We start from the raw sequence: 13,954 nt of genomic DNA, 5'->3' as shown, positions 1-13,954 counted from the left end.
GTGACAAGGATGTTGTGTTATCAGGCAGGAAGCGGCCAGCTGCGATCTGAACAACTAATCTATATGCGATTAGCGCTTAATCAATATTATACAATATTGTGTAACAATATTAAATAGAGTTTTAGCTCTACGCATTTGCATACGAGCATACCGTTGAGATAAAATGGTGTAGTATGGGTCCATAGAATATCTATATTTCATAAATAAATAACATAAAAAAATCTAATTAAGTAGCTTAATTTGATTATAAAATCAGCTGTTTCTTATAAAATAGGTATAAGGCCCTGAACAATTTACGCAAAGAGCACACATAGAATAAATAGCCGCTGCACAAATCAAATCTATGTGTAGGAAAGCCCAAATTTGTTAACTTACTTGCCTTAGTTGCCAAGAGGATAAAAAAACAACGAAAGTAAACAACACGATTATAACTATGTTTAATATCCTCCTTTTATCATTGTCTTTGTGCGACAAAAATATTATTGTTTCTTTACGTTGTCAATGAAAATAATTATGAATGATTCGAATTAGTAACACGTGTTACTAAGTACACAAGTTGCAATACTATCACCACAATAAAAATAATATACAGTAGATCATCTTCATAATATAAAACTGCCCAAATCAGACGCTGCACTCATTCGTTCCATTTTTGACAACTTGAAGTAGTTAATATAACTGCACAAGTCACAACGCAGTATGACATCGTGTCTGCTTAAAACCTTTCTCTGTGTTGAGTGAATTTGATTCACATTTCACACAGCTAAGTTACTATACTCTATAATACTTATACTGCGCTAGCAATAAGAAATTGATACTAACAACACAAGATTCAATAAGTGATTCGAGAAAAGTTTCGATAAAAGTTCAATAACCTGCGTGATAATTCGCAATATGACACAGATATTGTAATTAATTATTATACTTGTAATGACTCGCCACTCGCCGGCCTTTGTCTCTCGTGTCTAATTAATTCTACGTGATTACTAATTATCAATCTCTAACATAATATTATTTAAATAAATTATTGTGTCTATCTGCTACTACTTTACACTTTTTAGACTAATTTAGACTAACGGTTGAAACTTAAAACTAAACTATTTAGATACCATAAGAAAAATGGCGATTTTCTCTTTACTTAAAAGCTTTTTATCTTAGGATAAAGTCAGTCTAGGAAAGTATGACGGAAAAATGTATGTGCAGATGCCGCGGACTGCGCTATACACAAATTGGTGTCCGAAGATGCGCACAACGTCAAATGTAAGATGCGAATAATGTACTCAATATTCATTTGTGTAATTCTTAGTACTTTCATACTGTATATAAGAATTCAGAAAAGTCCACCGTTCAGCTTCAAGAAAAGTCCTAAATCTAAATTGAAAATAAACAAGAATTGTAAGAGTACGTATTATAACACAAAAGAAATCTGGGTCTGGCCTACTGAGACCGTGGGTAAATGATGATCAGTCGACAGGTTAAAGTGTATTAAAATAAATATTTCACTCCCTTGGGAATACTTGTAAGCGCGGCGTCTGATCTCGGATTTATCTCACAAACAAACACGCGTAACCTCGCTCGCGTGAAAATATTGAAGAATGATTAGAAACGTTAGCTTTACAAGTATATTGGAAATTGCTGATTCACCGGTGCTTAGGGTTGCCAGATAAAGCCGGACATAGTCAGGCTTTTTGATTGCGTGTCCGGCCAAAAAGGCTTTGAAATGAGATGAATGTCCTACTAATTTTGGTTGAAATTACGCTTAAAAAGGGTTCATTCAGACCGCAACACGACGCGTAGATGCATTTCTAAATTTGTATGGATTTGACTGATTTCAATTGCGTCAGACGTCTTGCGAATCTGTCAAATCCATACTAATTTAGAAATGCATCTACGCGTCGCGTTGCGGTCTGAATCAACTTTAAGATGTTAAATTTTATCTATTAAGTAGATGTTTAATTATTGTATTTACCTTATTCATTCAGCGATGTTATATGCCATTAGAATATAATAGGGAAAGGGACCAGTAGCTTTAACACAGGTTATACTGTAGCCTAGCTAAGCTGCCAGTTGCGATCTTCACATACTATATATATAAAAACATGCGTGATATACATATACAAAATACATATGTGATAGTATTGCTATTTGCTACATATACTGCGAGTTTAGATTCTAGTATATTTTCATTGACAAGGTTTCCGGCTTTTTTGTACAAACGTTCGGCTAAGCCGGCTGCGACCTAGCAACCCTACCCGTGCCTATAAAAATAAATAATACTTCGCCGACTCACCTGAGCTTCTCATTAAATGTTAATTTATCTGATTTGTAAACATATCGTTTTACAGTTCCAAGAAAAAAGAAACAAAAATAGACTGCCAATTAAAAACACATTAATCATTATTGAATAAGGCAATTAAATGCAAAAAAAGGCAATTAAGCTTTGCTAATTCAAATCGAACCTAACGAATAACATGTGATATTGTAACATGTAATGTAACATTCGACTTTGAGCATTTCATAGCTATTTGGTTACATAATGTCAGATTGATGTTACAAGTTGTATCAATATATTACACACTGTATCATTACAAGGTGCGGATTGTAATGCTCGGCTCTCCTCCCTCACTGATGTAATGCTCGACTCTGTAACGTTACATTACAAGCGAATGCTCCCGGTGTGGGAGCACCTAAAATTTAAAACTTTGTTACATCAACTACTATAAAATATATTGTTTATCTTGACTCTACGTAATTCATAGCAAAAAACTGCATACTATACACCCCGGTAATCGTATTTCATTCGAAGGAAATGCCTATACAGTATACTTTCTCAAAATCTAAAGTGGCCAACTGATCGCAATACGCTTTGAATCATGCATATCGTTATCTTGTAAAACAAAATTAAATAATTGTTTTAATGCATCGAAGCTTTTAAAAGGGTACAAAATGTTTCGAATTCCGATTTAACTAATGGAGTGTTTTATTATTTAATGGAGTTTATTGCACTTTGTTATCTGTTTGAAGATTTGATTAATTTAACATTCGTCAGATTAATATTTATATTGGTTACTCTTTTGTGCACAATACTTCTAGAAATCACTTACTTTTACATTTTGCATTGCATGATGCTCAAAGGTCAAAAAAGTGATACGGTTTGAAAAAGAAAAAACTTTTTCTTGAAGTTTTGCTGTAGCACATTAGTTTATTAATAATAATAATAATTTAATATCTATGGACGCTTCACACCACGTCAGTCTGGCCCCGTGGTAAGTTCTTGAAGGACTTGTGTTACGGGTACCAGACAACGGAAATATATTTAACACTTTTATACTATACATATATTTTAGTTTTTTTATTATATGATACACATATTTAATACACACTCATGACCCAGGAACTTGAAGGATTGGCTACCAACAGCCCACCAATTATTGAGCCACAGAGATTGTCAAATTATATTGTAATAAGTTTAGTTTATGGTAAATATAAGTTAAAACCTTTTAAAGGATATAAGTACGTACTAACTAGGCTAATAGATACATAATACCACAGCCGACCGGTTTTTCTGTAATTTGTAAACTCATATAGTGTCACAGTGACCACACGTCTGTTGCCAACCGCAACCAAGGCTGTGTCCTCTTTTGAGGCCACGGACACCGGGACGGTGTTTGGTGTGAAAACGTCGGTCTGGGTAAACACGACGTGTGGGCACACGCTAATAGATTCGCTGGAATTTCGTCACTTTTCAATAAGTTCCGCGATTCGGTGTGGAATTCCCACTTATTACGCCCGAAACTCCGTTGCTCCAAAATTAGTTTATCGCGCGGGAACCGTACATTTTTCCGGGATGAAAAGTATCCTAGACACAAAGTAACTCCGTACCAAATTTATACGTGGGAGAGCCATGCTTCGGCACGAATGGGCCGGCTCGACCGAATAAATATCACGTTCTCACAGAAAACCGGCTTGAAACAGCGTTTGCGCTGTGTTTCGCTGAGTGAGTGAGTTTACCGGAGGCCCATTCCCCTACCCTACCCTACCCTCCCCTTTTTCCTTCCCTACCTTCCCCTATTACCCTATTCCCTCTTAAAAGGCCGGCAACGCACCTGCAGCTCTTCTGATGCTGCGAGTGTCCATGGGCGACGGATGTTGCTTTCCATAAGGTGACCCGTTTGCTCGTTTGCCCCCTTATTTCATAAAAAAAATAATATATAATAAGCACTAAGAATTTATGCCAATAAAAATTACAATAACCTTATACTTTTATGATTTTTTTATGCTGATTTTTTGAAAATACCTCCACGCGCAAAATTAAATATCAAGAGTGAAACCGACTTTAACCAACTTCCAAAAAGGAGGAGGTTATAGTATTATATCCGACTGTGGTTTTTATTAATTTCCTACCTAGGACTGTAGCTTAAACAAAATTTATATTTGACGTTTTTGCAAAACAAAAACTCATTTCGCAAATGGATTTAATGCTTATTTTACGACATAGAATTTCAAAACACTATATCATGGCAATTAAAAAAATATAAAAGTCCTCATAAATAATGTACAACATCAAAATCCTTAAATGGCTCGCAATAAAGTGATTTAGGTAGTGATTCTGCATCATTGATCCACTTAAATGAATCATTTTGAAAATCGAAAACTGTATTATGTCAAGAGCTAAATGGCTATGACGTCACATCCACTTAGGAACCGTACTGTTTATTATTATTTTACCTCTAAAACGACGCCTATGCCAAGGACATAAGGATCAGTCTCAGAGAAAAATAGGTGAAATAACTTCGAACTATTGCTGAATGACTTCGCAGATCAGTATGACCTAGAAACTGCGACATGTAGTCTACTTAAGGACCATAGTTCTATGCGCGAATATCAAATTATTGAGCTAACCTAATTAAGTGGATAAATGATCTGTTTACTTCTTCGATTACACCTCAATGCATTTAAGATTAATCTAAAATGCGTATTTAGGTTATGTGAGTAGAGTTCATGATATTAATGTAATGTGCCTATAACATGTTTCATGAGGTATGGAAAAACTGTTTTAAGTTTATTCCCTAAAATTATCTTACCTTAAATCCTAATTCCGAAAGTTACGTTAAAAGCATAAGAACATCGTAACTACAAATGTTTAAAGTTACAAATGACCATAAAAACACCTAGAACTGAACGATAATTAATAAGAGACAGAAAATTTCATAGCATTGTGACTTTAAACTTGAAAGTATTGTATCTAGTTTCGTTGCTTAGACCATAGTTTTGTATCACCAATTCACGCGTCAATGACCTTTCCAGAACGGCTTCGTGGAGTGCTGGAAGCCGCACTCCTCCTCGGAGTGCAGCTTGATGGAGGACTGCGCTGTGGTGATGCCGCGCGAGGGCTGCTGCCTCCGCTGCAAAGGCTGCTGGTACAACGGCACGGAGCACGCTTCGCACACTGAGTGGGGGGAAGGGGGGAGGCTGCTTCGCTGCGAGGCCGGCGTGGTGACCGTCAGCCGGCCGGAGTGCTACGCGCCGTGCGACAGACCGAAGCATCAGCGGCACACGCATTACAACTGCCCGATATGTGACGGTAAGTTGAGGATTGGGGTATTTTACCCCATCAAGCCCACTGACCTCGTGTATTATAGAGGTCAGTGGCGAGACAATAGATTCATAGAATCCACGATCGAAGGATTAAAGGTTCAGTTCATAGAAGGAACTTTAGAGAAGTTGACCTGAGCTTTACCTTTGTCACGTGGCGGAAATTTTAAGCTCATCTCCATAATATTTTAAGATGTACGGAATATGAGCTTTCATACATAGTAAAGCTCATGTCAAATCCCAGTACACTTTTGTGTTTTTTTTTTTAATTTCATCGTCGTATCGTCGTCGTTGGTAAAGGCTCCCATATTATACATATATTATAATATAAAAATTACTAATAGTGAAAGCGTCATAACTTGTATATAGGTACTTAAGCTCTGCATTTGTATATTAATACTTGGATCTTTACTACAACTGAAACTTGAATTGGAAACAAGTTTGTAACTGAAAACTCTAACTTCGAAACACAGGATTAGGTAAGTTATCTATATTATATACTAGCTGTTGCCCGCGACTTCGTCCGCGTGGACTTCAGTTTATAGCGCGCGATGTCAGCAAAATTGGTGTCAAAAGCTTTTATAAAAAAAAACCCTTAAATCAAAACAGCTGTGCAGTGTGCACATAATATTTCATTTTTTTAAATTAAACTTTATTTTATGCCAAATTTTAAAGCTTATTTAGCCCCCCAATTACACAACTTTACCCATAAACTATTTATTTATAATTGATAGGTTTAAGATATATATGTATTATCTATGGGTTTAAGGTTACGTCACTGTTATATATTATAATATAAAGTATTGACTTATTAAATAACGTAAAAAAGAAATAACAATCGAAAAAAATCGAAAAAATAAAAACCCGAATATATGATGATACCACCTCTTATAGAAAGATGTTGGGCAAGCGTTAGCGCGATGTAAGAGACGCACGGCGCCATCTAGTACGAATTTTTGGAACTAACTTAATTTGAACAAATTTTCGTATTTTCACCCCCTTACAACCCTTTTTTCCAGTAAAAAAGTAGCCTATGTCCTTTCTCAGGCTTTAAACTATCTGTATACAAAATTTCATTACAATCGGTTCGGTAGTTTTGGCGTGAAAGCGAGACAGACAGACAGACAGAGATACTTTCGCATTTATAATATTAGTATAGATAATAAGTATATGTATATATAAATAAAAATTATTTTTCGTCATGCACATTTTGTATTTTGTAATATAATATACTTGATATTATATTATCTGTTAATTAGATACGAGTATATAATTTATTAATAAATATTCAATTAACTTTTTATTAGTGTTGCTAATTTTTTGTAATTATAATATTTTATGACCTCTTAATTGAATAAAACAAAACACTTAAAAAAGAATAGTAAAAAAACAAAATTTTAATAGCTAGTCTAACACGGATATTTCTCTACTTTTTATTTTTTACGTATATTTTGGTTTTATGACTAAATAATAAGTACTTAATACATAATATTATACTAGTTAGATTACATATTATCAACTTAGCTACACAAAACATAATGTAAGTACAGAAATCGGTATTCCAACAATGTATGGAGCTAATATTTTGTTGTAATAATTTTTTCTTACAAACTATTTTTATGGATGATTTTATAGCACAAACATAAAAGAAATTAAATTATAACGAATTTAATGACTCGAAAGAATGCACTTCTTTGTTTCACGCTGCGCTTTCCCACCAAGCACATAATATTACTAATGTACTGCCAGGCAGGGCTGTCAAAACAAACTTAAGATAAATAGAATAAAAATCCACAAATTGTATTATAAATTAATATTTTTCTTTCTCCCAACAGCTTGTCTTTCGACAAAGGCCTCCTCTAAGGCTTTCCATTTATCTCTGTCCTTTGCTATGCGTAGCCATCCTGGTCCAGCTACTTTCTTCAGGTCATCTTCCCACCTTTCGTTATCGTTACATAATTTATTTATTATAAATATACTTAACCAAAGAATGGCAGGAAAAATATAACAAAGTACGTACTAAGGTAAGATAAGCAACGATTTACTATTATAAGTAAGATTTATCTTATATATATAAAAATGGATTTTCAAATGTGTTAGTCGCGCTAAAACTCGAAAATGGCTGAACGGATTGGGCTGATTTTAATTATATAATATAACTAGCTGTCCAGGTGAACTTTGTGTCACTTTAAAACCTTCCCTGGACTTCTACGAATAGTTTAAGCCTAAAATTAGCCCAATCCGTTCAGCCGTTTTCAAGTTTTAGCGTTACTAACACAATTGAAAATCCATTTTTATATATATAGATATATAAATACTACAAATAAGCCTTTGTAACTTAACCAAAGTAATCCAGAGCCTTTATGTTTTGTAATGGGGTAACCTGGCGAGGCAGCCCTACCCTCAGTATGTAATTGCTGAGCGGCGCTCGCTTGTCTCGAAGGACCGGCCACCCAGACTCCACCAAAAAAACCATCGTAATCTCATTCAAAAGCAAATATAAAACACGCCACAATAAAAGCACGACCGATCGATTTACGTCAGCCCGAAACTTTAACAAGTTTATTAATTCAAAAACAAATAATAGTAATTTAGATGATGATGGCATGAAATTGCTTTTGAAAACGGCCGACGCATTCCTGGATGAAGTTTTATTGACTGTATATTTTATTCATGATCCGCTTCTAAGAGAAGCCCTTAACTTTTGAATTATTCAATCCTCCGTAATAAAAGTGAATAAGAGTATGGGATAATAATGGGTGCTGTTAAGCATTGGTCTGTCATCCCACATCGGACTAGTTTTGAGTAATCGGTGTTTTAAGTTTTTTTGGAATAATCTTTATTTTCTGCTTATTTTAAGCAAAAAAATGTTATTGTGCGGTATCTTTTTTTTTTTGTTGAAATGCGTAGATTATGATTATGAAAAAACATTTTAATTTTACATTCAGTTTTAAGAGAAAACGTATAAAAATGATTAATGCAATATTGCTATAGGGCTTATTACATAGCATTAATGTCCTTTGTGCTATTTCACATAAATGCAAAATTCTGATTTGTTCTTTCAATACAAATTTAAGTGCTTTAATTTTAAGAAAATGTTATAAAATTACCTTGTCACGCTCACGCCCAAACCGCTGAACCGATTCTTCTGAAATTTGGTATGGAGATATTTTGAGTCCCGGGAAAGGACATAGGGTCCTTTTTATTAAAAAAATGTGCGGTTCCCAGACATTAAATAAAAATGATTTCAGCTTATACCGCTATCGGCTACGTGGATTTCGATGATATTTGGTATACAGATACGTTATGTCTCGGGAAAGAACATAGGATACTTTACATCCGGGAAAAAGGTACGGTACCCGTATGATAAACAAAAATGATTTGCGCCTAAACCACTGAACCGATTTTGATGAAAATTGGTGTGAACATACTTTGACTCTCGTGAAAGGACATAAGATAATTAGTGTCTTGAAAAATGTACGGTTACCGCTTTATAAAATTTCCTATTTTGCGCCTAAACGGCTGAACAGATTTTGATGAAACTTGGTATGGAGATACTTTGAGTCCCGGAAAAGGCCATAGGATCCATTTTGTCTCGGAAAAATGTACGGTTCCCGACTCGTTAAATGATTTCTGCTTATATCCGCTACATGGATTTTGATGATATTTGGTATGCAGATACGTTATGTATCGGAAAAGGACAGAGAGTTCCCGCTTCTTCTTCCCTTCCTGCGCTTCCCGCAGAGTGCTCTTATGTATCGCGCACACATTTGGGCACTATAAAATTACTCCTGCGTAACTGGCCTGGTTTCATTGAAACCAGAGTGCTCTTGTGTATTGCGCATACACTTGGGTACTATAAAAAATACTTCTACGTAACTGGTCTGGTTTCATTGAAACGAGAGTGCTCTTGTGTATTGCGCACACACTTGGGCACTATTAAATTACTCCTGCGTAACTGGTCTGGTTTCATTGAAACCAGAGTGCTCTTGTGTATTGCGCACACACTTGGGCACTTGGGCAATGATATTACTCCTGCGTAACTGGCCTGGTTTTATTGAAACTGGCCACCGCCCCGAAATCGGTGTGGATGTTTTTTTATTTATTATAATTACCAGCATTGGATATTGGGCATAAATATTGAAATACTCGTTAGTCTAATTAAATTATTAATCTAATTGCAAACTAAAATAATTAGAATACATTTTATACATATTATTGTTAATCAACTTACGGGTAATTTCAGATGCACAATTACTTCAATCTGATTAATTTGTAATCTGATTAAAATTACTAATTACTTTTTGCCCAACTCTGCACGTGATAAACTAATTATTTCTACATTAACTAAATTTAATCAAAATCGGTTCAGCAGCTTAAACGCAAATTAATAAAGTTTATTGCGTGAAAACCGAACATTTTCCATGATAAAAAATATTATCCTATGTCCTTCTCCAAAACCTTACGTAATATCTACATGTACTCAATATCGATATCTTATGCCAAATTCATTGTTGTTGACTGCGCGGGAACCGTACATTTTCCGGGACAAAAATTATCTAATGTCATTTTAATTGATTCAAAGTATCCGCATACAAAATTTTATCAAAATCGGTTCAGCGGTTTAAGCGCAAATCATTTTAGAAACATAGTACATAAATGCTGTATACAAAACCTCACTAAGAGGAATAAGCATTAACCATTTTTGTACACTAGAATATGCTACAGTGGGTTCTCAAAAAAATGGATTTCACTGTCGTAAACCTTATGTTATAAAGAACAAAACTGCATTATTAACTCAAAACCCGATTTTATGTGGGATGAAACACCAATGCTTAACAGCAGCCAATTATGATTGTAATGGTTTTAAAGAATGCTTTGATGCTATCGAGATGAAGAAATCGTCATCTTAATACATGTAATAACTTAAAGGTTTTGTGAGCTGTTATTATGTCTGATTAATATAAACATTAAACATGCAACAGTAAGCTTTACGATGTTAAACCCAGTTAACACTTAGAATTAAAATTAACTCAATGGGTATTTGTTGGTTGGTTAGTAATGCATATAAATTCCTTAGCTTTTTTTGGCAAAAAATTCTAGTTGAGTAGTAACTAGTAAGTGACATCCTTAGCTTCTAAAAATCAAGCTGTTTAAAATGTATGAGATTTGCAATCTCATTTCTTACAAGTTGCATTATGTTTCTGAATAAATTGTGTCTCAAAGAAGAACCTTTGTTGTGTTCGCCCACATGCGGCGATTGACAATGGCACTGGGCGTTGCGCAGTAGCCACAATGGCACAATACAAATATTTACAACAGTATAACTCAGTCGTGTTCTTGAAATCTAATTTGTGCAATATAGTGACAAGTTTTAGGTGCGCTCAACGTAGATGATTCCTGTAGATAGCTAGATAATTTTTCAAAATTTTTGTCAGCTTTGCGATTGCCTAGTTGTCAATAGGAACTCATGTTTATCCCTGTGTAACTGTTCTCTTAAGTTGCCTGAAATCACGCTTATGTGTGCGTGCACCCGATCGGACAGTTGATCGTTTATATTCTTTTTTTATTTTATTTATACTACGACAATGGTCCTCGGCCACAACTCGTTGCGTACTGCATAATATTTATACGATTATAACTCAGTCGTGTTCTTGAAATCTAATTTGTGCAATATAGAGACAAGTTTTAGGTGCGCTCAACGTAGATGATTTCTGTAGATAGCTAGATAATTTTTAAAAATATTTGTCAGCTTTGCGATTGCCTAGTTGTCAACAGGAACTCATGTTCATCCCTGTTTTAACTGTTCTCTAAAGTTGCCTGAAATCACGCTTATGTGTGCGTGCACCCGATCGGACGGTCTGATGTCGAAGGTCTGATGGTTTATAATTTAAATTATTATTTATTTTATTTATACTATGACAATGATCCTCGACCATAACTCGTTGCGCACATAATATTTATACGATTATTATCAAACAACAAAGTAACTCATTGATCTGTCTGTCATTAATGAAAAGTCAAGAGTAATCGTTCGTGCCGACTTCACCTTGTTACGTTCGAGGAATCTATTAACCTTTGCGCTATGGCGTCGTCTACGGCGCCACGTTTTACGCTCTTTGTTATTTTATTATATACGCTTAAATTATCATTACGAATGATGGACAATGATGGAAACTTAATTACAATCCTAGTCGATAATGTTTTGCAACTATTCGCCACAAATCGTTAGAACGACGCACCCCTTTGTCATATTCAAGCTGCCAGCGGGGTGCAATCGGCGGGCGCGGACCACCCAATTCCCGGCGAGTTTATTGTGTGGTCGAATATGTCGAAACACTAAACGCCAAAGACAAAAGGAGCGATTCCGAGCGTCTCTCGTACAAAAGCTCGTGGGGTTTTAAAATTATATATCTGCGGCCGAGGAGTCTCCCACGGCGTCGTGTCTCTATTATTGATCATAAATCAAAAAGTTAACAACCTACTTAAAAGGTTGAGTCGGGTTGGTTTTTGTTAGCGGTTCAAAGCGGCCGCGTCGCTGCGGCTGCGGCGGCGGGCGAGCCCGGCTTGTTTGTTTTATGATCCCAACGGTGCATTAGGCTTTTTGTTTCTTTTACGTCTTATTCTTCTGACTTATCAGTACCTTTTTATTTTGGGTGCCGGCAAAAACTCGCCTCCTTTGCGACTTTGTTTGGAGTGCCTTACGAAGTTTGAAGTGGCTCTAGCTCCTGCTCGCTCATTTTGAGAAATGTCTGGAATTTGGAAAGTCGCCTTGGCGTAAACAGGTAACAATTACTCATCGGTGCGCTCCGCGAACGGTAGCGGTGTTTAAAAGGTCTCGGAAATTCTCGGCTGGCTCATCTGAATTCCACCTGCGTGTAGCTATCGTTATTATTGGCCGTGTCGCGACAACGACCCGAGAATTAAAATAATTAGCCGGTGACATACGGCCGCGTGGTGAGAATATATTAGGTATGTGTTATGTAACGAACAGACAAACTAGCGTTCGGCAGGACGGGACATTCTTGTCTGTATTAGCTACTTTGTTATAGTGTACTTTTTGATAAATTTTTCGCTTACGACCGTAATTTCCCAGATTACGGATCGTAATTCGCAAGAAATAGAGTGGTGCCAAAAGCACCCTGATATTGGTTTATTGGGTAATTCTAAGTAAACGAATATTAGGATGCTTATTGCGCCAGTCTCTGTTAAAAATAAGTGTGTGTGTGTCCAAAAATGAATAATCACAAGCTTAAAAACTTCAATAATAAAAATAGTAAATACTAAATGCGCAGCTTAGTAATATAAGCTTTACCGCAAATAGTAAATACTATTTGCGGAAAAGCTTATAATTACTTACATGAATTACTATTCATGTTTCTTAGGTGTGTTTATTACTATTTACTTCTCTAGAATTTGAAAAACTAAGTTCTAGCTACACAACAAAAGTTATAATAATAATCTTAAACATGTTTACCCATTAACGATTTACATTTACTTTGTATTGCTCTCGTCAAGTTCCATTATATTCGACCACTCGTCAGTACTTCAGCACTACCATAAAAGCTTATTGGAGTGCATTAAACAGTTGTTACTTAAGTTGACGTTACATGTTGCTTGTTGATATAACATGTTGCTCGTGTTGACTGCGACGTACTGTCGGAAGCTAAATTATTTGTTTACTTTTAAATCTTTTTACACTTTTTGTTGGTCCTCTAATGTGTAAGCACCTCTCAGACAGAATGCGTTAAAATACTTTGAGTATTATCTATTAATCTGTGCTTCGACCTAATTTTGGGTAGTTAAAGTTGAGGATCGTCTTAATCTTTGTTTGTTGAGTAGTATATAACGTTCAATAGTACAAGGTAAGAATACAATATCAAGTACCTTAGCAACTTTTTTATTTCGAATGTAGTTACCTAAGCTTAATTTAACTACAATTTATTTAATTACAGTACTTTTGTATTTGATTTACCTTTAGTTGGTACTACTAATATATATTCTGTGCCTTTAGTTTAATTTTGTATCTTTGTAGTTAACCTTTTAAAATTGCATAAAATTTGTTTATTAAGTTACCTAAAACGCACATGTTTCTAAAACTTTGTTAGTCGAATGCTCGGTTTTTTTTCACCAGCTTCTAATGAAAAAAACTCATGATAAACATTTAAAACACATTAATACCAAGCATGAATGCAACAGATTATGCCCCCGATCCTTTGTGTTTAAGCCGTGATTTGTCGACCATACACAATCGAGCCGTCATAATAATCAGGATACAATTAGATATAGGAAATGTTGACTGGTGAATGACTAGACTATAAAGTAACGCTAGAAGAACGACAATATAGTTTTTATAAAC

The 13,954-nt window shown here is 35.2% G+C and overlaps 1 protein-coding gene across 2 annotated transcripts in view; it reads left to right on the top strand.

Annotated features, from left to right (window-relative positions):
• Positions 1-13,954, top strand: part of LOC121731499 (BMP-binding endothelial regulator protein) — an 88,690-nt gene that overhangs the window by 69,061 nt on the left and 5,675 nt on the right. For both annotated transcript variants that reach the window (XM_042120932.1, XM_042120931.1), the window contains exon 4: positions 5,308-5,584. In XM_042120932.1, coding sequence (XP_041976866.1) covers positions 5,308-5,584 — 277 coding nt within the window. The remainder of the gene's footprint in view (positions 1-5,307; positions 5,585-13,954) is intronic.

The sequence above is a fragment of the Aricia agestis genome, chromosome 11 (genome assembly GCF_905147365.1).
Source record: "Aricia agestis chromosome 11, ilAriAges1.1, whole genome shotgun sequence".
Taxonomy (NCBI): Eukaryota; Metazoa; Arthropoda; class Insecta; order Lepidoptera; family Lycaenidae; genus Aricia; species Aricia agestis.
The sequence above is the reverse complement of the archived record's forward strand: the minus strand, read 5'-3'. Positions and strand labels throughout refer to the sequence as shown.